General features: G+C 40.1%; 1 protein-coding gene across 3 annotated transcripts in view; it reads left to right on the forward strand.

The window, feature by feature from the left end:
- The first annotated feature begins 4,439 nt into the window (after positions 1–4,439).
- The window catches only part of LOC106603642 (cell adhesion molecule 1), a 547,319-nt gene continuing 524,842 nt past the window's right edge, over positions 4,440–26,916 (forward strand). For all 3 annotated transcript variants that reach the window (XM_014197549.2, XM_014197550.2, XM_014197551.2), the window contains exon 1: positions 4,440–4,571. In XM_014197549.2, coding sequence (XP_014053024.2) covers positions 4,499–4,571 — 73 coding nt within the window. In that variant the 5' untranslated portion in view covers positions 4,440–4,498. The remainder of the gene's footprint in view (positions 4,572–26,916) is intronic.

The raw sequence follows: 26,916 nt of genomic DNA on the forward strand, positions 1-26,916 counted from the left end.
CTGATGTAAGAAGGGCTATATAAATACATTTGATTTGATATATCACAAGTATGACAATATTTATTTTTACTGCTCTAATTACATTGGTAACCAGTTTATAAAAGCAATAAGGCACCTCAGGGGTTTGTGGTATATGGCCGTGTTGTGTCGTGCATAAGAAAAGCCCAGAGCCATGGTAAATTGTCCATATACCACACCCCCTCGTGCCTTATTGCTTAATTAACCTTTCATGCTGAACATTTGAGTTCAGAACTATCATTCATATGTTGATTATTGTCATTTTTTTCGGGGGGGGTTTATAGCCAGTTTAAGTGACACATCAATGCAACATGTCACTACACTTTAAACATGCAAACTTCAAGCGGATGAGCTCAAGTACCTCAGCTTCTCAACTTGGGCTCCCGAGTGGCGCAGTGGTCTAAGGCGCTGCATCTCAGTGCAAGAGGTGTCACAACAGTCACTGGTTTGATTCCAGGCTGTATCACATCTGGCTATGATTGGGAGTCCCATAGGGCGGCGCACAATTGGCCCAGCGTCGTCCGCGTTTGGCTAGGGTAGGCCGTCATTGTAAATAAGAATTTGTTTTGACTTGCCTAGTTAAAAATGTATAAAATTAAAACAAGAGAGACCACAGTCTGTCGTTTCCAAAGGGAAAAATGTGCCATAGTGGGCAGAACATGCAAGGACGGGGGCAGAGCCAAGCACTGACTTGTCTAGTTAAAGGTTCAATTTGTACAGTGGCTTGCGAAAGTATTCAATCCCCTTGGCATTTTTCCTATTTTGTTGCCTTACAACCTGGAATTAAAATAGATTTTTTGGGGGGGGGTTGTATCATTTGATTTACACAACATGCCTACCACAATTTTTTCTTGTGAAACAAACAAGAAATAAGACAATACTTTGTAGAGACACCTTTTGCAGCAATAACAGCTGCAAGTCTCTTGGGGTATGTCTCTATAAGCTTGGCACATCTAGCCACTGGGATATTTGGCCATTCTTCAAGGCAAAACTGCTCCAGCTCCTTCAAGTTGGATGGGTTCCGCTGGTGTACAGCAATCTTTAAGTCATACCACAGATTCTCAATTGGATTGAGGTCTGGGCTTTGACTAGGCCATTCCAAGACATTTAAATGTTTCCCCTTAAACCACTCAAGTGTTGCCTCAGCAGTATGCTTAGGGTCATTGTTCTGCTGGAAGGTGAACCTCCATCCCAGTATCAAATCTCTGGAAGACTGAAACAGGTTTCCCTCAAGAATTTCCCTGTATTTAGCGCCATCCATCATTCTTTCAATTCTGACCAGTTTCCCAGTCCCTACTGATGAAAAACATCCCTACAGCATGATGCTGCCACCACCATGCTTCACTGTGGGGATGGTGTTCTCGGGGTGATGAGAGGTGTTGGGTTTGCGCCAGACATAGCGTTTTCCTTGATGGCCAAAAAGCTCAATTTTTGTCTCATCTGACCAGAGTACCTTCTTCCATATGTTCAGGTAGTCTCCCACATGCCTTTTGGTGAACACCAAACGTGTTTGCTTATTTTTTGCTTTAAGCAATGGATTTTTTCTGGCCACTCTTCCATAAAGCCCAGCTCTGTGGAGTGTGCAGCTTAAAGTGGTCTTATGGACAGATACTTCAATCTCCGCTGTGGAGCTTTGCAGCTCATTCAGGGTTGTCTTTGGTCTCTTTGTTGCCTCTCTGATTAATGCCCTTCTTGCCTGGTCCATGAGTTTTGGTGGGCCGTATTCTTTCCATTTTTTAATAATGGATTTAATGGTGCTCCATGGGATGTTCAAAGTTTCTGATATTTTTTTATAACACAAACCTGATCTGTACTTCTCCAGAACTTTGTCCCTGACTTGTTTGGAGAGCTCCTTGGTCTTCATGGTGTCGCTTGCTTGGTGGTGCCCCTTGCTTAGTGGTGTTGCAGACTCTGGGGCCTTTTGGAACTAGTTTGTGTATATATACTGAGATCATGTGACACTTAGATTGCACACAGGTGGACTTTATTTAACTAATTATGTGACTTCTGAAGGTAATTGGTTGCACCAGATCTTTTTTAGGGGCTTCATAGCAAAGGGTGTGAATACATATGCACGCAGCACTTTTCCGTTTTGAATTATTTTGAATTTTTTGAAACAAGTTCTTTTTTTCACTTCACCAATTTGGACTATTTTGTGTATGTCCATTACATGAAATCCCCCCCAAAACTATTTAAATTACAGGTTGTAATACAACAAAATAGAAAAAATGCCAAGGGGGTGAATACTTTTTCAAGGCACTGTATAACAACATTTTCACAACCTGGATTTTGGATTCGTCCGTAGGTAGAACTTGTGTGGTTATTAACCAGGCACCACACCCTAATATAGTATTATTTTTTTCCCCTTAACCATATCACAATCAACTTTTACCAGTTCAATGTGGACACAAATATAATAATTTTATGTAAAATAAACATTTGACAACATATCAACAATTCCCTATGTTTAAGTCTGCAGAAATATCTAAGGATAACCACACAAAATGTGGTGTATGTAGATGCTTCTGAGGGTGAGAAAAAGGATTTGGCGTGTGGGAAGAGTCTGGCTCGTGAAAGTGCAGTTAAAGGAAAGTACATTGAATTTAGACTTCCAAAGACCTATTTAGACCCAATCACCATCTCTTCAAAGTCAGTTACTACATATAGTCCAGTTTGTAATATGCTATATGAAATGGGATTTTAAATGGTGTGTGATTCAATGTACTGAGTGAAATTATGGATGTATGTCCATTTAGATGGTTACAATTCATGAAATGTTGATGCCGGTAATATGATAAACTAACAAAAATAAACATTTCATTAACTTTTTGACATTTTCAAATACTGATATTAATGGACCAAAATATCAAACAATCTCTAAATTGATAAGCAGATGCAAAAATGTAATTTTAGCCTGTGGTGCCTGGCCTTAATTAGATAACGTCACAGGATGAGTCTGGGCCTCAACTGGTCTCCAACACACAGGCGTGACTACATCAAACACAGCAGCAATACTTTAGTTCCACTCTCAGTGTGTGTCAATCTCTGCAGGGTACAGCTCGAATCAGAAAGGTATTATGCCATTTATCTGGTCCTGATTCACTGTGAAGATCATTCCTGAACTTTCTTCGACTCAACCTTAAAATCCAATACCGATTTAGTCCTTAGAAAATAGGAATTTAGTCAAACTTTTGTAAATCAGAAGGAATGTTAAGACCCGGCAGGTAAATTGCAATCTGATATTGAGGGAGAACAGAGAGGTCTGATAATTGTTTGTGTAACAGTGTAGGTTCCGTCCCTCTCTTCGCCCCAACCTGGGCTCGAACCAGGGACCCTTGCACGCATCAACAACTGACACCCCACGAAGCATCGTTACCCATCGCGCCACAAAAGCCGCGGCCCTTGCAACGTAAGGGGCAACCCTACTTCAAGTCTCAGAGCGAGTGACGTCACCGATTGAAACGCGCACCACCGCTAACTAACTAGCCATTTCACATCGGTTACATTTGGTATGACATGACATAGAAGAATCCTTACTATTTGAGATTGATGATTGCATTTGGGATTGCTTGTGTTTTACTATGAATTGGTATATTTTCAACAGTTAATATGTCATTGTGGCCTTCCCACTGGGACAATTCTAATCAGTACATGTAATTTATGCTAAAGCCTTAAGATCGTCTTTCTTCCTGCAAGAGATTCTGATAATAAAAAAAGAGATGTAACTTGGTACCACCACTAGAGGCACCACTCTGTAGGCTACTTCTGTCAGAGAGCAGTCATTCTAATGAGCCCGCCTTATATCAATGTTGTGTGGACATATAGGCTACAGCGCGATCTTGCTGTACTGTGTTAAATAAATAAAATATAACGGTGAAAATGATGTTCAACAAGATTCTCTGTATTGGAAATGCAGTATGGACTGTATGCTTGTTTTTGTATTTTAGATGCATGATGCCCAAAGTGGATGTAGCCTATTTACTTATCGGTGTTACTAGAATGTGTGTGCAGGCCATTTTTCTACGCAAATGAACATGCCATTGATGCAAAACATATTGTCATGTACAGCATCTTTGATAGCACATAAGGACTATATGGATGGAAAAGCTGCCAACTATATGATACTTCCCAGTTCATGTGACGAGTCATCTATGAGTAATCTAAGCTCTGTTTGTCACAACAAATAATTAGGGAAGTTTTGGAAAATCACTGGATGTTTCGCCTTGAACCCTTCACACAAAAATGATTCCATGTTCTGGAATGGTTGAAAATAAAATAATACATTTTCCCTCAGTTGTTCATTATTCTATAAGAACCCACCGTAACACAAGTATAACCTTTGTCAGTTGTTTAACCATCTTTTAAAAATCCATTTGAATTGTTCCCTCCCCGCCATGCATATCATTAAAGTGATTCGCGTTGTCGCTAGGTGAAGTAGCTAGCTACTACTCGCGCAGCCAGATAGAAGCAGGTGTACAACATGGCGATCACAGGCAACGGATCTCTCGCTACTCTTCTCTTTTTGTTCATGATTCCAGCAGCTCTTCACAAAGGTAGGATTTCGGACGATTAACTAAACAAACCTACGTCTTTTTTAATGATTTTATATGGACATGGAGGAGGGGGCAGAAATGAGCCTGCAGTCAGAGCAAGCTTCTTTCTGGATGTGCCCGTATAATTTTGAATGATAGTTTCTTAGTTAATCATTGAGTGTAGCCTAACTGTTCTTCAAGTTGGAATACGATATTCCATGTGCCTAAAGAAGACTCACATATTTGTTACATTCTTTGAATATTTAAATGTCCCTCATATAGCCGTTACAGATGTTTCTGTCTTCCATACTAACCCCTCAACACAAATCACTTTGGCTAGTTTTACTTTAGTCTTGAGCCCTGTGCCACTGTAATACTCACAAAGCTGCAGCTGGCAGTTTAAATGAGCGAAATTAGATATGAAAATAGTTGTTTTTCCAAAGTATAAAGACCATAAATTCAACTTCAGTGCACAAGTTTAATATGGTTAGTTATAATTAACCAGTCAGATGTTCTGAACACTTTTGTGTTGCGAATGTCCAGATTCTGTAGAACGCCGTAGCCTACAATGAACGCTGAATATTTGTAACGGGAGCTATTCTGAGCGCGTTACCATGCTGAAGTTTACCGGAAAAATGCTTAGCTTTATTACATGTATTTAGAAATATGATTTAGTTTGCTCAAACTATGATCCGTAGGCCTAGTGGCGTGATTTTATAGTCACTTTGTGTGTCGCATGTGTGACCTGGCGGACTGTTGATACAGCTAAGTATCTACAGCTAGGTATCTATGTAGGTAGGTAGGCTACTTTGAAGCTATTCCTTACATTTGAATGCCCAGGGAACGGTGTCAGTGGTGTACAGTACACCGATGGAGACATATAAATTGTTAGTGGTGCTGTTTTGATTTTGCTTGCTTCCTAAACACCTTTTAAAAGTCAAATCAGTAGCTTACTTAAAATATAACATGAGTGTGTGCCGTTATAGACTAGTCAACTGGATAGGCTATTACACATTGTCAGCTGATTCAGTATTGCAAATACTGTATCATGCCACGAGCTGTAGCAAGACATGCGTTGGGAATACATTTCATGATGAACCGAAAATATGGCAATTCAATTCAGCTGTGGCTAGCTAAACTCTATTGAATCTCTGCAATTTTGTGTCATATGTACTGTAATTCATGTTTGTTAAAAATTCAATGTGAGCAAAGTTATTTATTGAATTATCATAGCCTAGTCTTGTGGAAACGAATCAATGTTTCTCCTAAAAATCTGGCATGCGGTTTTACTCTGCCAAATGCAAAACACTTGTTTTTCGATGCACCCATCTCTTTTCTACAACATGTTGATTTACAATGTTGGGCAAACTCTATCCATTATGCAAAATGATATGCTAGGCTACTCAGTCAATAGGGAGTTTAGTTTACTGTATTCATCAACAGGTTCACCCTAATTAAAGCTACCAAGTACCAACACCTACTGTATAGTCTATGATATAGCCGTCCACAAGATGTGCACGCAGCTTAGGTAGCCTATATCTAGACAAAGCACTCACACGGCTAGGCTGAATATTTCATAGACATTAAAACCAGTAGATGGTGATAGTGCTGACTTCATCCACGTATTCCTATGGAAAACTCCCAATGGCGCATGAAGCCGGAAGTATTTGAATTTGAAGCATGCCATCAAAGATTTGCTCAAGTGGCGCAGTGGTCTAAGGTACTGCATCTCAGTGCAAGATGGGCCACTACAGTCCCTGGTTCGAATCCAGGCTGTAGCACATCCGGCAGTGATTGGGAGTCCCTTAGGGCGGCGCACAATTGGCCCAGCGTCGTCTGGGGTAGGCCGTCATTGTAAATAAGAATTTGTTCTTAACTGACTTGCCTATTTAAATAAAGGTAATAAATTAAAACAAGAAAGCCTATTGTTTCCAATAGGAAAAAATGTGCCATAGTGGGCTGAACATGCAAGGATGGGGGCAGAGCCAAGCATGAGCTAGTGAGATCCTATTGGCGCGTTCTAGTATCATGCATATTTCCGTTAGGGAACACCTACTCTGAAGTGTGCTTGTGCATTAACAAATTTTGCCTTTGCACTCCTTCTAAACAATGCAATTTTTTTACAACTTTTGCAAAGGGCAAAGTCTACAAAACTTACACTCTATTCATAATAGATTCTAGTTTTGGGAACAGAAAACTGTATTGAGGTCAAATTTTTCATCAATGAGAAATCCATCTTCTCCCACTGCCCGACAGTGGGCTTCCTCTCATAACCATATTTCATTTGATTAGAAACGCCAAGTGTATTCTTCACATTTATACAGTTGAAGTCGGAAGTTTACATACACTTAGGTTGGAGTCAGTAAAACTTGTTTTACAACCACTCCACAGATTTCTTGTTAACAAACTGTAGTTTTGGCAAGTCGGGTAGGATGACACAAGTCACTTGTGCATGACACAAGTAATTTTTCCAACAATTGTTTACAGACAGATTATTTCACTTACAATTCACTGTATCACAATTCCAGTAGGTCAGAAGTTTACATACACTAAGTTGACTGTGCCTTTAAACAGCTTGGAAAATTCCAGAAAATGATGTCATGGATTTAGAAGCTTCTGATAGGCTAATTTACATCATTTGAGTCAATTGGAGGTGTACCTGTGGATGTATTACAAGGCTTACCTTCAAGCAATGCCCGACAGGCGGGGGCGAAGGACACTGTCTACCAGTGTGTACTAGCTGAAGCTAGCTACCGTTGTCGCCCCTGCCTCTTCTTCTGTGGGGTTTATCGGCGGTTGGCATCCAACGTTATGGTGCATTACCGCCACCTACAGTACTGGAACGCCCAAGCCTCCCAACTACAGTTGAATTCGGAAGTTTACATACACTTAGGTTGGAGTCATTAAAACTAGTTTTTCAACCACTCCAAAAATGTCTTGTTAACAAACTATAGTTTTGGCAAGTCGGTTATGACATCTACTTTGTGCATGAAACAAGTAATTTTTCCAACAATTCTTCAGACAGATTATTTAAAGCTTGGTCGCAAATGGACAATGACCCCAAGCATACTTCCAAAGTTGTGGCAAAATGGCTTAAGGACAACAAAGTCAAGGTATTGGAGTGGCCATCACAAAGCCCTGACCTCAATCCTATAGAAAATGTGTGGGCAGAACTGAAAAACTGTGTGCGAGCAATGAGGCCTACAAACCTTACTCAGTTACACCAGCTCTGTCAGGAGGAATGGCCAAAATTCACCCACCTTATTGTGGAAGGCTACCTCCAACATTTGACCTAAGTTAAACAATTTAAAAGCAATGCTACCAAATACTAATTGAGTGTATGTAAACTTCTGACCCACTGGGAATGTGATGAAAGAAATAAAAGCTGAAATAAATCTTTCTCTCTACTATTATTCTGACATTTCACATTCTTAAAATAAAGTGGTGATCCTAACTCACCTAAAACTGATTTTTTTACTAGGATTAAATGTATTTGGCTGAGGTATATATTAACTTCCTACTTCAACTGTACATGTGTGTGTTCATGAGAGTCAACTATTCATAGAGTTTTTAATCGTTTGTAGCTCAAACCATTCGGACTCCACAGATGTTTTTGTAAAAAGACTCGGCCCGGGCCCCTTCGGGATCTGCCCTTGTCTCACAAACGCCACTCTAGCTCAGCCCCCGTTAATCACACAGACTAAAATTATGAGGAAGAAATAGACACAACCCAGAAGTCTGTAGCTCTGACACACGATATTTAAAAGGTGTTAGAAGTCTAAAATGCGGCGGCGTTGCAGTGGGTTAACGAAATAGCAGTTGTTCCATTTGATTTTGCCCATTGCTTCCCAGCTAAACAGAATAACCATACAGTTTTCTTTGTAGCAGGCTGGTTTCACAATACCAACAGATTACTCCAAACATCAGAGGTAGACCGATTATGATTTTTCAATGCAGATACCGATTACTGGAGGACCAAAAAAAGCCTATACCGATTTTTATTTTTATTTTTTATTTTTTTAATCGTAATTTATATATATATATATATATATATATATACTGCTCAAAAAAATAAAGGGAACACTTAAACAACACATCCTAGATCTGAATGAAATAAATAATCTTATTAAATACTTTTTCTTTACATAGTTGAATGTGCTGACAACAAAATTACACAAAAATAATCAATGGAAATCCAATTTATCAACCCATGGAGGTCTGGATTTGGAGTCACACTCAAAATTAAAGTGGAAAACCACACTACAGGCTGATCCAACTTTGATGTAATGTCCTTAAAACAAGTCAAAATGAGGCTCAGTAGTGTGTGTGGCCTCCACGTGCCTGTATGACCTCCCTACAACGCCTGGGCATGCTCCTGATGAGGTGGCGGATGGTCTCCTGAAGGATCTCCTCCCAGACCTGGACTAAAGCATCCGCCAACTCCTGGACAGTCTGTGGTGCAACGTGGCGTTGGTGGATGGAGCGAGACATGATGTCCCAGATGTGCTCAATTGGATTCAGGTCTGGGGAACGGGCGGGCCAGTCCATAGCATCAATGCCTTCCTCTTGCAGGAACTGCTGACACACTCTAGCCACATGAGGTCTAGCATTGTCTTGCATTAGGAGGAACCCAGGGCCAACCGCACCAGCATATGGTCTCACAAGGGGTCTGATGATCTCATCTCGGTACCTAATGGCAGTCAGGCTACCTCTGGCGAGCACATGGAGGGCTGTGCGGCCCCCCCAAAGAAATGCCACCCCACACCATGACTGACCCACCGCCAAACCGGTCATGCTGGAGGATGTTGCAGGCAGCAGAACGTTCTCCACGGCGTCTCCAGACTGTCACGTCTGTCAGATGTGCTCAGTGTGGACCTGCTTTCATCTGTGAAGGGCACAGGGCGCCAGTGGCGAATTTGCCAATCTTGGTGTTCTCTGGCAAATGCCAAACGTCCTGCACGGTGTTGGGCTGTAAGCACAACCCCCACCTGTGGACGTCGGGCCCTCATACCACCCTCATGGAGTCTGTTTCTGACCGTTTGAGCAGACACATGCACATTTGTGGCCTGCTGGAGGTCATTTTGCAGGGCTCTGGCAGTGCTCCTCCTTGCACAAAGGCGGAGGTAGCGGTCCTGCTCCTGGGTTGTTGCCCTCCTACAGCCTCCTCCACGTCTCCTGATATGCTGGCCTGTCTCCTGGTAGCGCCTCCATGCTCTGGACACTACGCTGACAGACACAGCAAACCTTCTTGCCACAGCTCGAATTGATGTGCCATCCTGGATGAGCTGCACTACCTGAGCCACTTGTGTGGGTTGTAGACTCATTCTCATGCTACTACTAGAGTGAAAGCACCGCCAGCATTCAAAAGTGACCAAAACATCAGCCAGGAAGCATAGGAACTGAGAAGAGGTCTGTGGTCACCACCTGCAGAACCACTCCTTTATTGGGGGTGTCTTGCTAATTGCCTATAATTTACACCTGTTGTCTATTCCATTTGCACAACAGCATGTGAAATTTATTGTCAATCAGTGTTGCTTCCTAAGTGGACAGTTTGATTTCACAGAAGTGTGATTGACTTGGAGTTACATTGTGTTCCCTTTATTTTTTTGATCTGTGTGTGTGTGTGTATATATATATATAATAAAATCAATTTAGTCTCAAATAAATAATGAAACATGTTCAATTTGGTTTAAATAATGCAAAAACAATGTGTTGGAGAAGAAAGTAAAAGTGCAATATGTGCCATGTAAAGAAACTAACGTTTGCTCAGAACATGAAAACATATGAAAGCTGGTGGTTCCTTTAAACATGAGTCTTCAATATTCCCAGGTAAGAAGTTTTAGGTTGTAGTAATTATAGGAACTATTTCTCCCTATACCATTTGTATTTCATATACCTTTGACTATTGGATGTTCTAATAGGTACTTTAGTATTGCCAGCCTAGTCTCGGGAGTTGATAGGCTTGAAGCACAGCGAAGAGCTGCTGGCAAATGCAGGACAGTACTGTTTGAATGAATGCTTACGATCCTGCTGCTGCCTACTTCCGCTCAGTCAGACTGGTCTATCAAATCATAGACTTAATTATAATATAATAACACACAGAAATTCTAGCCGTAGGTCGTTAATATGGTCAAATACGGAAACTATCATTTAGAAAACCAAAACGTTTATTCTTTCAGTGAAATACGGAACCATTCCGTATTTTATCTAACGGGTGGCATCCATAAGTCTAAATATTGCTGTTACATTGCACAACCTTCAACGTTATGTAAATGTGAATGTAAATGTAATGTCATAATTACGTAAAATTCTGGCAAATTAGTTCGCAACGAGCCAGGCGGCCCAACCTGCTGCATATACCCTGACTCTGTGTGCAATGAACGCAAGAGAAGGGACACAATTTCCCTAGTTAATATTGCCAGCTAACATGAATTTCTTTTAACTAAATATGCAGGTTTAAAAACAGATACTTCTGTGTCTTGATTTTAACCTCTCTAGGGCCGGCGGGACGAAATCGTCCCACCTACGTAACAGCCAGTGTAATCCCGTGGCGCGTTATTCAAATACCTTAGAAATGCAAAACCTTCAATTTTTCAAACATATGACTATTTTACACCATTTTAAAGATAAGACTCTCGTTAATCTAACCACACTGTCCGATTTCAAAAAGGCTTTACAACGAAAGCAAAACATTAGATTATGTCAGCAGAGTACCCAGCCAGAAATAATCAGACACCCATTTTTCAAGCTAGCATATAATGTCACAAAATCCCAGAAGACAGCTAAATGCAGCACTAACCTTTGATGATCTTCATCAGATGACACACCTAGGACATTATGTTATACAATACATGCATGTTTTGTTCAATCAAGTTCATATTTATATCAAAAACCAGGTTTTTACCCTTAGCATGTGACGTTCAGAAGTAGCATACCCCCCGCAAACTTCCGGTGAATTTACTAAATTACTCACGATAAACGTTCACAAAAACCATAACAATTATTTTAAGAATTATAGATACAGAACTCCTCTATGCACTCGATATGTCCGATTTTAAAATAGCTTTTCGGTGAAAGCACATTTTGCAATATTCTCAGTAGATAGCCCGGCATCACAGGGCTAGCTATTTAGACACCCAGCAAGTTTAGCACTCACCAAAGTCAGATTTACTATAAGAAAAATGTTATTACCTTTGGTGTTCTTCGTCAGAATGCACTCCCAGGACTTCTACTTCAATAACAAATGTTGGTTTGGTTCAAAATAATCCATAGTTATATCCAAATAGCGGCGTTTTGTTCGTGCGTTCAAGACACTATCCGAAAGGATAAATAAGGGTGACGAGCATGGCGCATTTCGTGACAAAAAAATTCTAAATATTCCATTACCGTACTTCGAAGCATGTCAACCGCTGTTTAAAATCCATTTTTATGCCTTTTTTCTCGTAAAAAAGCGATAATATTCCGACCGGGAATCTGCGTTTAGGTAATCAGACGAAAGAAAATAAAGCATGGGGTCGACTCGTGCACGCGCCTAAGCCCATAGTACTCCGATCGGCCACTTGCCAAAAGCGATAATGTGTTTCAGCCAGAGGCTGCCTCGATATCGTTCAGCTTTTTCCCGGGCTCTGAGAGCCTATGGGAGCCGTAGGAAGTGTCACGTTAGAGCAAAGATCCTCAGTCTTCAATAAAAAGAGCCCAGATGAACAACAACTTGTCAGACAGGCCACTTCCCATATAGAATCCTCTCAGGTTTTTGCCTGCCATATGAGTTCTGTTATACTCACAGACACCATTCAAACAGTTTTAGAAACCTTAGGGTGTTTTCTATCCAAAGCCAATAATTATATGCATATTCTAGTTACTGGGCAGGAGTAGTAACCAGATTAAATCGGGTACGTTTTTTATCCGGCCGTGTCAATACTGCCCCCTAGCCCTAACAGGTTAAGAAAGGCATTGATGTTATGGTTAGGTACATTCGTGCAACGATTGTGCTTTTTTCGCAAATGCGCTTTTGTTAAATCATCCCCCGTTTGGCGAAGTTGGCTGTCTTTTTGTTAGGAAGAAATTAGAGGTCGACCAATTAATCGGAATGGCTGATTTAATTAGAGCCGATTTCAAGTTTTCATAACAATCGGTATTTTTGGCCACCGATTTGCCGATATCTATCTATTTTTTTATTTTTTATTTTTTACACCTTTATTTAACTAGGCAAGTCAGATTTAAGAACACATTCTTATTTTCAATGACGGCCTAGGAACGGGGCTTAACTGCCTTGTTCAGGGGGGATTCGGGGATTTGTTTTTGCAACCTTCTGGTTACTAGTCCTACGCTCTAACCACCTGCCTTACATTACACTCCACGAGTGGAGGCTGACTACCTGTTACGCGAGGGCAGCAAGAAGCCAAGGTAAGTTGCTAGCTAGCATTAAACTTATCTTATAAAAAAACAATCAATCTTAACATAATCACTAGTTAACTACACATGGTTGATGATATTACTAGTTTATCTAGCGTGTCCTGCGTTGCAAATAATCGATGCGGTGCCTGTTAATTTCTCATCGAATCACAGCCTACTTCGACAAACGGGTGACGATTTAACAAGCGCATTTGCGAAAAAAGCACTGTCGTTGCACCAATGTACCTAACCATAAACATCAATGCCTTTTCTTTAAAATGAATACACAAGTATATATTTTTAAACCTGCATATTTAGTTAATATTGCCTGCTAACATGAAATTGTATCACTGCTCTTGCGTTCATTGCCTGGCTCGTTGCGAACTAATTTGCCAGAATTTTATGTAATTATGACATACCATTGAAGGTTGTGCAATGTAAGGAATATTTAGACTTATGGATACCAGCCGTTAGATAAAATAAGGAACAGTTCCGTATTTCACAGAAAAAATAAACGTTTTGTTTTCGAGATGATAGTTTCCGGATTCGACCATATTAATGACCTAAGGCTCGTGTTTCTGTGTGTTATTATGTTATAATTAAGTCTATGATTTGATTGAGCAGTCTGACTGAGCGATGGTAGGCACCAGCAGGCTCGTAAGCATTCATTCAAAATAGCACTTTCGTGCGTTTTGCCAGAAGCCCTTCTCAATGCATTGCGCTGTTTATGACTTCAAGCCTATCAACTCCCAAGATTAGGCTGGTGTAACCGATATGAAATGGCTAGCTAGTTAGCCGGGTGCGCGCTAATAGCGTTTCAAACGTCACTTGCTTAGACACTTGGAGTAGTTGTTCCCCTTGCTCTGCATGGATAACGCTGCTTCGAGGGTGGATGTTGTCGATGTGTTCCTGGTTCAAGCCCAGGTAGGGGCGAGGAGAGGGACGGAAGCTATACTGTTACACTGGCAATACTAAAGTGCCTATAAGAACATCCAATAGTCAAAGGTATATGAAATACAAATGGAATAGAGAGAAATAGTCCTATAATAACTAATATTGAATATTGAAGACTCATGTTAAAAGGAACCACCAGCTTTCATATGTTCTCATGTTCTGAGCAAGGAACTTAAATGTTAGCTTTCTTACAAGGCACATATTGCACTTTTACTTTCTTCTCCAACACTTTGTTTTTGCATTATTTAAACCAAATTGAACATGTTTCATTATTTATTTGAACCTAAATTGATTTTAATTATGTATTATATTAAGTTAAAATAAGTGTTCATTCAGTATTGTTGTAATTGTCATTATTACAATTAAATGAATAAAAAAATCGGCCGATTAATCGGTATCGGCTTTTTGGGGGGGGAGAGATCCTCAAATAATCGGTATCGGTGTTGAAAAAGCATAATCGGTCGACCTCTACTAATAAGCTTGTTATAGCAAGCTGTCATTAAATCAGACTAGAAGAGCCGTAGAATTATATAAGTGGACAATTATTTTGCATGCATTCATCCATATAATGCTGGGTTCAACAATGAATAAAAACATGTATGGAAGCATAAATAATATGCATGCATACCCCTGAACAAACAAATACTTTTTCATCATTGTAAGGGAAATATATCCTTTTAAATACAATACAGGTATCTATCAACTGGGCTTATTGGGCTTGAGTGATCTGCATTCTCTTGTCTGACATTAGCATAACACTCGTTACTTTTCAGTGAATTTGCCTCTGACAAGACCCTCCAGGCAGCCTCACTGTCTCCCACAGAATTGGATCCCTTGTGATCATTGTATTCAGTTCCTGTCCATTTGTTTCCTACCTATTGCTGCAGTGTCTTGTCTGATGATAGCTTCTCGGCTGTTTTGTCTGCACAAATGCCAGATGCTACAGGATTATGCAGTCTAAGGGCTCTATTCAATCCGCATCGCAGAAGTTCAGCTTTACAGTATGATTGAAATTTAAAGGGAATGTTCCTGCTTTTGCAGAGACTGCAATCACGGTAAACGCTACATATGTCAGCTCAATCTGAAATTACCTTTTACATTTCTGTTGAGGAATCTGTAATGCTTCAGCTTTACAGATTGAATAGAACCCCAATTTTCTCTGTCAGAGCTGGGTGATGCAAGGGAAGTCTTGTGTGAAAATGCACACTAGGCCCTCCCTTGTGGTAAATCGTTTGAAGTAGGTACTGTCCCTAAATAGCATGTATATGTATATATATGTGTATATATATATATATATACACTCATCTACTCTAGCGTGAATACTTTTTATTAGCAATCTATCAACAGGGGCAGCAGTAGGCACAGCCTTGGCCTAACCTATGTTTTACCCTGAAAATAAAGATGAAAGGAAATGTTTGAACCACGTTGCTTTTCTTAGACAGTTTGCTGCTGCTTTGAAGTGTGTAGTATTGGTTGGGCTCCACTTGGCTGTCAGACTAATACCTTCCAGACTGAAAATGAAATGGGTGAGGGAGCAACTAATCCGCATAATAATATTTTCGAGGATTATGGCTGGAGACTAGCAAACTGCCTTCCTATTGATTGGTCACTTGGCCCTGCAGAAATGACAGAGCGAGACAAGATCCCTCTTAATTCTTACTTAGTTTAGACACTTAGACAGATTTCCTGCCTTATTCCTGATGCCTTCTGTCCTATAATATTGATTAATAATGATAACAGCAGCGGCCACAACAATAACAACATAAGTGTTATAACAATGATGGCTCTGGGCATACTGAACTAAATGCTCATGGAAGGGAGCTGTTAACTTTTGAAATTGTTTTCAAAAAGCAGTGTTGATGGCATTCATACATAACTAATTGAGAATTAAATTGTACTGCATTATGAAACTTCAGTTCACCATTTAGTGCTATGTTTTGAAGAAATTTACTTTTGTTTAAAAAAAAAAAAATCTCAGCTTTTTAAAATGAAAGCCTTGGATGATGGTTTGGTTTGTAATGACTAGTAATAAACTATTTAAGACGGGAGCCAGCAAACATTGATTCAACTGATACAGATAAAAGTAGAAATCATCAATAGGCTAGTGGATAGAATAGTGTTTACGCAAAGGTTGAAGTTGATACATTATCACAAGCGGGGATTGCTAATAGACAGAGAATCCAATGTCCATGTGACCGTGTCCCCTCTTACGTGCTATTACCTCGACTCCTCACTCATCTGAAAGGACAAGACCGGTTCAAGCAATATGGCGGATACTAACATGCTGCATAGATGGAGTTGCGCTCAAATGGCCACTTAACGCTGCGCTCATATTGCTCTGATATCCACTTGACTACTGATGTTAAGCTCAATGTAGGCATAGCTTATTTTTACTCAATCTATTATGTAAGATATTTTTCTTCATTTTTATGCAGCCTTTGTGAAATACATGACACTGTCATCAATCATAGGCCTTAGGTGGTTGATTTATGACGGTGCTACCCACATTCCTTCCTACATTTTCTCTCATCGGAAGTCTGGATAGTCTTTCTCTTTGTTTTATTGGCACCATGTGCTATACAATATAGTGCCTCATTCAACTTTGAAATTCTTGCCAGTGATTGAAAAATTCATATAGATCAATGCCATTTGACAAAAGCTCTTATTCAAAGCAATCATGTACATGATTACCCGAGTTGAAAGGAGTAATGCGTTTTTCTTGGGTATGACACAAAACAGGCTTTTATGTCTTAACTGAAATTCTGTCATAACCTCCCTTACTTAAATTTCTAACAACAAAAGACCCTCACTACCAAAATGTATGCCGACTGGCATCAGAATATTTTTTTGTAATTCATTCAAAACTGCTCTTTGTTCAAATTTAAAGGAGGAAAACAGAGCTTTATTCAACACAGGCATTTAAGCTGAAGTGGTCTGATTTGTGTGCTGAATTTATCAAAGTTGTCTGTCCAAGGTTTTCCAACATTTTGATATTATAGTTTTGTGTTTTTATATTTTCATTGAAATTCCATTTAGTTTCAGTTAATTTTCAGATCCACTTTACTAGTTTTTATTTAGTTAAATTTTTGAAATAAAAACTTTTCTATTTTGTTTTATTTTAACAGTGGCAGACTAGGAGCCTTTTATGTGTTGTATAGTCTTTGGGGATGACACCTTTTTGCCAGCGTGGGGCAGTAATGCATGAGGTGATGTGTCAGGTCATAGGTTTCGTTTAAAGGTAGACTCAGGGAAATGACATGGATGCACAAAGTAAGTAGTAGTAGTGGGTCAATTTCCGCAACAACCAGGAGTGTTGAAGCACGAGGCTAAACCTCTCTGCTGTTTTGGTTCCCGCAGCTACCACGTTGTAGCAGCGTGAAGCGCACCTGTGCACATGCACAGAAATTCTGTGTGAGAGCAGAGTTTTACATCGTACTCATCTCGATGGGCACGAGCGGATAGATTTTGTCAAGTTGGTGAGCATCGTTGGTCATCTCCTTTAAAAGTGATGCTTTTACAAAAATCATGTAAATAAAGATCAGTCGACTGCAAGTTTCTGCAGTTGCTCTTCAGCAACTTCATCCTGCAGCTATCACCTACATTGTGGGAGGCTCTATTGTCAAATAGTCATTAGTTGTTGTTGTTTTTTTACCCATGCGAATGTGACCAAAGACATAACTGAAACAAACCAATTTGCCACGATTTATGTGTACAGTAAAGATACACTGAGTATACCAAACGTTAGGAACACCTTCCTAATATTGATTTGCACCCTCCCTTTTGCCCCCAGAACAGCCTCAATTCGTCGGGGCATGGACTCTACAAGGTGTCGAAAGCGTTCCACAAGGATGCTGGCCCATGTTGACTCCAATGCTTTCCACAGTTGTCAAGTTGGCTGGATGTCCTTTGGGTGGTGGACCATTCTTGATACACGGGAAACTGTTGAGCGTGGGAAAACACAGCAGCGTTGTAGTTCTTGACACAAACAAGTGCGCCTGGCACCTACTACCATATCCCGTTCAAAGTAGAGGTCGACCGATTTATGATTTTTCAACGCCGATACCGATTATTGGAGGACCAAAAAAAGCCGATACCGATTAATCGGCCTAACGTTTAAGTTCCTTGCTCAGAACATGAGAACATATGAAAGCTGGTGGTTCCTTTTAACATGAGTCTTCAATATTCCCAGGTAGGAAGTTTTAGGTTGTAGTTATTATAGGACTATTTCTCTCTATACCATTTGTATTTCATATAACTTTGGACGTTCTTATAGGCACTTTAGTATTGCCAGTGTAACAGTATAGCTTCCGTCCCTCTCCTCGCCCCTACCTGGGCTTGAACCAGGAACACATCGACAACAGCCACCCTCGAAGCATCGTTACCCATCGCTCCACAAAAAGCCAAGTCTCAGAGCGAGTGACGTCACCGATTGAAACGCTATTAGCGCGCACCCCGCTAACTAGCTAGCCATTTCACATCAATTACACCAGCCTAATCTTGGGAGTTGATAGGCTTGAAGTCCATAAACAGCTCAATGCTTGAAGAATTGCGAAGAGCTGCTGGCAAATGCACGAAAGTGCTGTTTGAATGAATGCTTACGAGCCTGCTGCTGCCTACCATCACACAGACTGCTATATCAAATCATAGACTTAATTATAACGTAATAACACACAGAAATACGAGCCTTTGGTCATTAATATGGTCGAATCTGGAAACTATCATTTCGAAAACAAAACTTTTATTCTTTCAGTGAAATACGGAACCGTTCCCTATTTTATCTAACGGGTGGCATCCCTAAGTCTAAATATTGCTGTTACATTGTACAACCTTCAATGTTATGTCATAATTATGTACAATTCTGGCAAATTAATTACGGTCTTTGTTAGGAATAAATGGACTTCACACAGTTCGCAACGAGCCAGGCAGCCCAAACTGCTGTATATACCCTGACTGCTTGCATGGAACGCAAGAGAAGTGACACAATTTCCCTAATTATAAGAAATTCACGTTAGCAGGCAATATTAACTAAATATGCAGGTTTAAAAATATATACTTGTGTATTGATTTTAAAGAAAGGCATTGATGTTTATGGTTAGGTGCAACAACAGTGCTAAATCATCACCCGTTTGGCGAGTAGGCTGTGATTTGATGGGAAATTAACAGGCACCGCATCGATTATATGCGACGCAGGGCACGCTAGATAAACTAGTAATATCATCAACCATGTGTAGTTAACTAGTGATTATGTGAAGATTGATTGTTTTTTATAAGTTTAATGTTAGCTAGCAACTTACCTTGGCTTCTTGCTGCCCTCGCGTAACAGGTAGTCAGCCTGCCACGCAGGCTCCTCGTGGAGTGCTATGTAAGGCAGGTGGTTAGAGCGTTGGACTAACAAGGTAAAAATCTGTCGTTCTGCCCCTGAACAAGGCAGTTAACTCACCGTTCCTAGGCCGTCATTGAAAATAAGAATGTATTCTTAACCTCTCTGGGACATGTGGGACGCTAGCTGCCAACAGCCAGTGAAATAGCAGGGCGGCAAATTAAAAAAAAAAAAAATCTCATAATTCAAATTTCTCAAACATACAACTATTATATCCCATTTTAAAGATAATCTTCTCGTTAATCCAACCACATTGTCCGATTTCAAAAAGGCTTTACGGCGAAAGCATAACATTAGATTATGTTAGGACAGCGCCTAAACAAGAAAAACCACACAGCCATTTTCCAAGCAAGGAGAGGTGTCACAACCAGAAATACAGCTAAAATTAATCACTAACCTTTGATCTTCATCAGATGACACTCCCAGGACTCAATGTTACACAATACATGTATGTTTTGCTCGATAAAGTTCATATTTATATCCATAAACCCCATTTTACAATGGCGCGTGTTGTTCAGAAATGTATTGCCTCCCAAAACTTCCGGTGAATGAGAACATCAATTTACAAAAATACTCATCATAAACGTTGATAAAATTTACAACAGTTATTGAAAGAATTATAGATACACTTCTCCTTAATGCAACCGCTGTGTCCGATTTCAAAATAGCTTTACGGCGAAAGCACATTGTTCAATATTCTGAGTACAGAGCTCAGCCATCAAAGTAAGCTATACAGTTACCCGCCAAGTTCTGGAGTCAACAAAACTCAGAAATAGTATTATAAATCTTCACTTACCTTTTCTGAGCTTTGTCGGAATGCACTCCCAGGACTCCCACAAGAAATGTTTGTTTTGTTCGATAAACTCCATATTTATGTCCAAATAACTCTGTTTTGTTCACGCGTTCAGATCACTAATTCAAAGGCATAATGCGCGAGCTCAAAACCCGAGACGAAAAGTCAAATAGTTCCATTACCGTTCGTAGAAACATGTCAAACGATGTTTACAATCGATCCTTAGGGTCTTTTTAACATTAATCTTCGATAATATTCCAACCGGACAATAGCGTATTCATTACAGAGGAAAAAGAAGGAGCGGTGCTCCTGTGTGAGCGCGCAGTATACAACTCACGGGTCCCAGGCTTGAGACAGCTCTTATTCTCTGCCCAGTAACAGTAGAAGCATGAAACAATGTCCTAAGGACTGTTGACATCTAGTGGAAGCCTTAGGAAGTGCAAAATGACCCCACAGACACTGTAGTTTGGAAAGGCAATCAGTTGAAAAAACTACAAACCACTTCCTGGTTGGATTTTTTCTCAGGTTTTTGCCTGCCATATGAGTTCTGTTATACTCACAGACATCATTCAAACAGTTTTAGAAACTTCAGAGTGTTTTCTATCGTAATCTACGAATAATATGCATATCCTACCTTCTGGGTCCGAGTAGCAGGCAGTTTAATTTGGGCACGTCATTCATCTGAATTTCCGAATACTGCCCCCTGTCACTAAAAAGTTAACTGACTTGCCTAGTTAAATAAAGGCGGAAAAAAATATATAAAATGGCCAAATCGGTGTCCAAAAATACCGATGTACGATTGTTATAAAAACTTGAAATCGGCCCTAATTAATCGGCCATTCCGATTAATCGGTCGACCTCTAGTTCAAAGGCACTTAAATCTTTTGTCTTGGTCATTTACCCTCTGAATGGCACACATACACAATCCATGTCTAAATTGTTTCAAGGCTTAAAAATCCTTCTTTGACCTGTCTCCTCCCCTTCATCTACACTGATTTGAAGTGGATTTAACAAGTGACATCAATAAGGGATCATGGCTTTCAACTAGATTCACATGGTCAGTCTGTCATGGAAAGAGCAGGTGTCCTTAATTTTTTGTACTCTCAGTGTATACAAATACATGTGATATTTGAGGCTCCATCTCACGAAGTGATTGTACAATGTACACAGATAATATTAAGATTTCAGTTTGTTTCGACCATTATAAAGACAACCATTTTTTATCAAGGATGGCATCACTGCCATGTTAGAACACAGCCTTGCTGTTGGAAAACCACATTCATATCTGACTTTCAGCTGTCGCAGATGCACCTCCCCCGACATCACTCATCCACTTTCGTCTACAGTCGTTTGCTTTAGCCTTACCACTCAAATGTGCCCAATATCTGCGGTGCTGCTCGTGGCAACGTCATCTCACTGAGTCTACCTTTTTAAATAATGAACAATAGGTAAGTAAAGAAATAAAAAAGACAGTGAAAAATAACAGTAGCGAGGCTAGAACAGTTGTAGCGAGGCAATATACAGGCACTGGTTAGTCGGGTTGATTGAGGTAGTATGTACATGTAGATATGGTTAAAGTGACTATGCATATATGATAAACAGAGAGTAGCAGTAGCGTAAAAGAGGGGTTGGCAGGTGGCGGGACACAATGCAGATAACCCAGTTAGCCAATTTGCGGGAGCACTGGTTGGTCGGCCCAATTGAGGTAGTATGTACATGAATGTATAGTTAAAGTGACTATGCATATATGATGAACCAGTGGTTGATATGCACAATACGACCAAGAAGCATTCACTGGGAATGTTTTTGGTAAACATTAGGCGTACATTAAATCTCATTGATATCAATCAATCTTTAATATCATTAAGGGTTGCATAACATCTACCACCATGCCATAGCTTTGCGTATATGGCTATGTTGAACATTTAGCATCAATTCTAATTATCCTGCACTAAAAATGAAAGTAATTTACACATCACCTATTTACAAGTAAACATGATCTGTCATTAACAGAATGTACCTTGATGCTGGCAGGAAATTTGAACCGTCTTATTAATGAATGGTTTGAATCTATTCAGCAGGTAGTTAATGAGCGGTGGAATTGAATTCTGAGATACATACCCCCCCCGCTTGTCCCCCTCCTGCAATCCCATCCCTCCGCCTTCCCACCTCAGCCATCCCTACCGCCTGACTTGTGTGGAGCCATTGCAGCGGAAGAAACTGCTACTCCATACATCATATTGCCTCCTACACAAGAAATATCTCCCATTAAGTGTAGCTTATGAGGATCCATTAGCACTACTTTAAAACCCATACAACATCCTCATGTCTCATGTTTGAGGTCAATCATGCCATTTTTCAGAGTAAAGGTTTTCTTTTATTGAGACAAAAATGCCCTCTTGTGCTAATTCTACTCTGAAGGTGCTATCTACTGAGACCATAACCACTTAATCTATTCAGCGGGTGTGTGTGCGCTCTTATCACATGATTTGTTTTTTTGTGTAATGTTTCGCAATTATTTTCCATCGATTTATCTATGAGTGGTTGTTCAACAAGAACATCCACAGTTGCTGCAAAGGGTCTGTCTTGGTTGGTTGCAAGAATTATGATAAGTTCTTATTGAAATTCAGCAGTGTGAAGTCAACTACCACTGCAACCTCACACCACATAGTCATGGGTATATAGTCTAGCTCCACAGTATGTTTAAAAACTGTAAGAGCAGCATTTTAGTTTAATCAGCACTAAAGCATTTTCAAAAGACATTTCCAATTAGAAAATACTAGAATTCTTTTATATAACAACTGTCATAGATAATTTTCTGGATAAACCTCTGGACACTTTGATCAAGAGCCCAACGCTACAGGTTTTTACACCTTCTCAGTCAGTGTGCAGTTTGTATCGACTGGATGTTACCTGCTTTTGGAGTGAACTCATGCTGGAAGGATTTCAGAAGTTCAATAACTTGGAAGTTTTAGGCTCTCTTTGGATGACAATCCTTCCTTTGATGGCTTACATTGTTCACAGTTTTGATTTGTTCCCAGTTTCTTTTGTGGCTGAAGCCAAAGTTTCCTTCCAGACAGAAAAATATAATTGTGCCTGCAGTCTTCGGTAGTTTGAGTCGATTCATTAAAGAATGCTCAAGTGCCTTGTGAGCCTATTTTGGCTTTTTTCATTTAGTCGCGTTCCGGTATTGATTCATTGAGTGCATTCTAATTTGTTTCCATTCCCCTGTTGCATTTCTGTTGTGAGTTTTTGTGTGCCAGAACATAACACTTGTTGGTTTTGGTGCCCTCATATTATTTACCCTAATTTTATAATGCCTTGTCCCTGTTGAAGGGCAAGAGTTGGAGAAATCGTATTTTTCGAGAGGAGAACAGTGGGTGACCATTTAGCGGCAGTGTATGTGTCAAAGTTCGTGCAAAAAGGGTCAATGCAGATAGTTAACCAAATAACTACCTGGACTAACTATTTAGCAATCTTATGGCTTGGGGGTAGAAGCTGTTCAGGGTGCTGTTGGTCCCACCACTTGCTGTGCGGTAGCAGAGAATTTTTTGTGCCTTCCTCTGACACCACCTGATCTAGAGGTCCTGGATGGCAGGGTGCTTGGCCCCAGTGATGCACCTTGCGTAGCACCTTGCGTTGGGATGCCAAGCAGTTGACATATTAAGTGGTGATGCAGCCAGTCAAGATGCTCTCGATGGTGCAGCTGTATAACGTTTTTAGGATCTTAAGGGCCTGTGCCAAATCTTTTAAGCCTCCTGAGAGAGAAGAGGCGTTGTCGTGCCCTCTTCATGACTGTTTTGGTGTGTTTGAACTAGAGGTCGACCGATTTTTATCATTTTTTCAACGCCGATACCGATTATTGGTGGACCAAAAAAAATCTGATACCGATTAATCGGACGACTTTTATATATAGTTGTAATAATGACAATTACAACAATACTGAATGAACAATGAACCCTTTTATTTTAACTTAATACATAAATAAAATCTATTTAGTCTCAAACAAATAATGAAACATGTTCAATTTGGTTTAAATAATGCAAAAACAAAGTGTTGGAGAAGAAAGTAAAAGTGCCATGTAAAAAAGCTAACGTTTAAGTTCCTTGCTCAGAACATGAGAACGTATGAAAGTTGGTGGTTCAATATTCCCAGTTAAGAAGTTTTAGGTTGTAGTTATTATAGGAATTATAGGAACCATTTCTCCCTATACCATTTGGATTTCATATACCTTTGACTATTGGATGATCTAATAGGCACTTTTGTATTGCCAGCCTAATCTCGGGAGTTGATAGGCTTGAAGTCATAAACAGTGCTGTGCTTCAAGCATTGTTAAGAGCTGCTGGCAAACGCAGTAAAGTGCTGTTTGAATGAATGCTTACGAGCCTGCTGCTGCCTACCACTGCTCAGTCAGACTGCTCTATCAAATCATAGACTTAATTATAATAAACACACAGAAATACGAGCCTTTGGTCATTATTATGGTCAAATCTGGAAACTTGGATTTAGAAAACAACAAAACGTTTATTCTTTCAGTGAAATACGGAACCATTCCGTATTTTGTTGAACGGGTGGCAACCTTAAGTCTAAATATTTCCGTTACATTGCACAACCTTCGATGTTATGTCATAATTAATTACGCTCTTTGTTTGGAAGTAACACAGTTCGCAACGAGCCAGGCGGCCCAAACTGCTGCATTATACCCTGACTCTGCTTGCACTGAATGTAAGAGAAGTGACACAATTTCCCTAGTTAATATTGCCTGCTAACATGAATCTTTTAACTAAATATGCAGGTTTTAAAAAATGTACTTCTTTGTATTGATTTTAAGAAAGGCATTGATGTTTATGGTTAGGTACATTTTTGCAACAAATGTGCTTTTTTCGCGAAGGCGCTTTTGTTAAGTCATCACCCGTTTGGCAAAGTTGAAGTAGGCTGTGATTCGATGATAAATTAACAGGCACCGCATTGATTATATACAACGCAGGACAAGCTAGTTAACTACACATGGTTGATGATATTACTAAGTTAAAGAGAATAAGATTAATGTTTCTGTCATCAGCTGACACTGGAGTAATGTCAGATTTATGTCTGTGCAAGGGACTTATTGTCACAGCAACAAGTCCTATCTTTCTAGTAAAGGCCTGGGCAAGGGCTGGCCTAGGGGACGTATGCGGCCCCCGAACTGATTCAATACGGCCCACGGAATCATGCTCAGATCACATAAAGAATTTGCGATCGTAAAGTTTTGAAAAACATATTTGTTATTCAAATTAAAAGCCAAATGAATACTCTTCTTTGTGTAATGATTTAACTCCCACTGCTTGTGGGACATTTATTTTGAAGACATGTATAAATAACTGCACGAGGACAGACATTGACTGACACGTTGACAAACACGTCACAGTTACAAATAGTAGCTAGCTATAAATTGCTTAAATTAGTTTTTCAAAGAAAATGAATGTAGGCTGTTCCAGCAAGAGTGGACATCGAAGTATTTCTTTATTGTGGTATCAAGGAAAGCTGTGTGCAAAGAGAGCATCGCTGTCTTGAAAGACTACAACTTGTCCTGACACTTCCAGACGACGCATGCAGAGAAATATAGGAATATGTCTTCTGAGCAGAGGGCAAGTGCATCAAAATAGTTGCTTTCTCATTTGCAAAAGCAGCAAGGACTTTTCACAAAACTGTATTCGGGGAAATGACGGAATTGCGAGAGCTAGCTATGTACTGTCCTACAAAATTACTAAACATAGCAAGCCGTTCGCTGAGGGCAAATTCATTTAAATAATGTTTAATTGACTCTGCAGTAATACTTTGCCCCGACAAGAAAGAGCTGTTTGAAAATGTTTCCCTATGAAGACAAACAAGTGATACGGTGCGTTGAGGACATCGCAGAGAATATGGAACAACAGTTTGAAAGACAAGGTAAAGGATTTCACCTATTTCTCCGTGGCCCTGGATGAGAGCAGTGATGCACATGACACGGCACAGTTGTTGATATTCTTGAGGCATAACCCCAGACTTTGAAATTACTGAGGAGCTTGCTTCAGTCCAGTCAATGAAGAGTACAACCACAGGTAAATATTTATTGGAGGTTAATAAGTGTTATCCAGTGTGACCACTGATGGGTGCCCAAACTTGACAGAAAAAAAGTTTGTCCAAGATCAAGTAGCTGAGCTGACCCCAGATCAGAAAATGATTTTCCAGCATTGCATTATTCATCAGGAGGTGCGCTGTAAATGTGTTCTGAAAATAAGCCATGTTGTGGATACAGTCACTAAAGTGATAAACTTCATAAGAGCAAAATCTTTAAACCACAGGCAGTTTGTCTCACTGTTGGAAGAGGTCGGGTCATGCAAATCTCCCCTCTCACTCAAACGTGAGATGGCTAAGTTTGGGGAAGGTGCCTAAAATGGTGTGGGACCTGAAGTCGGAGATTGCTGAGTTCTTGCAAATGAAAGGAAAATATGTGGATTTCCCTCAACTGCAAGATAAAGAATGGTTGGCTGATTTTTGCCTTCACCGTGGACATGATGGCCCTCATGAATGAACTGGATTCAAAACTACAAGGAAAGGGCCTTTTTGCACATCAGATGTCAAAGCCTTCAAGGGAAAATTACTCCTCCTGACCCGCCAAGTAGAAGCCAACAATCTCACCCACCTTCTGACACTACTAGTCTGTTCCCTATCAAATGACCAGCGGTATACATCATTGCCGCGTGCTTTGAACAGTGAGTTTTCTCGTCATTTTGAGGATTTGAAAGTGTTGGAAAATGACATGCTGTTGGTTTCCTCTCCTTTCACCTTCAATGTGGATAACGCTCCCACTGACCTGCAACTTG

Source organism: Salmo salar, chromosome ssa04 (genome assembly GCF_905237065.1).
Source record: "Salmo salar chromosome ssa04, Ssal_v3.1, whole genome shotgun sequence".
Lineage (NCBI taxonomy): Eukaryota > Metazoa > Chordata > Actinopteri > Salmoniformes > Salmonidae > Salmo > Salmo salar.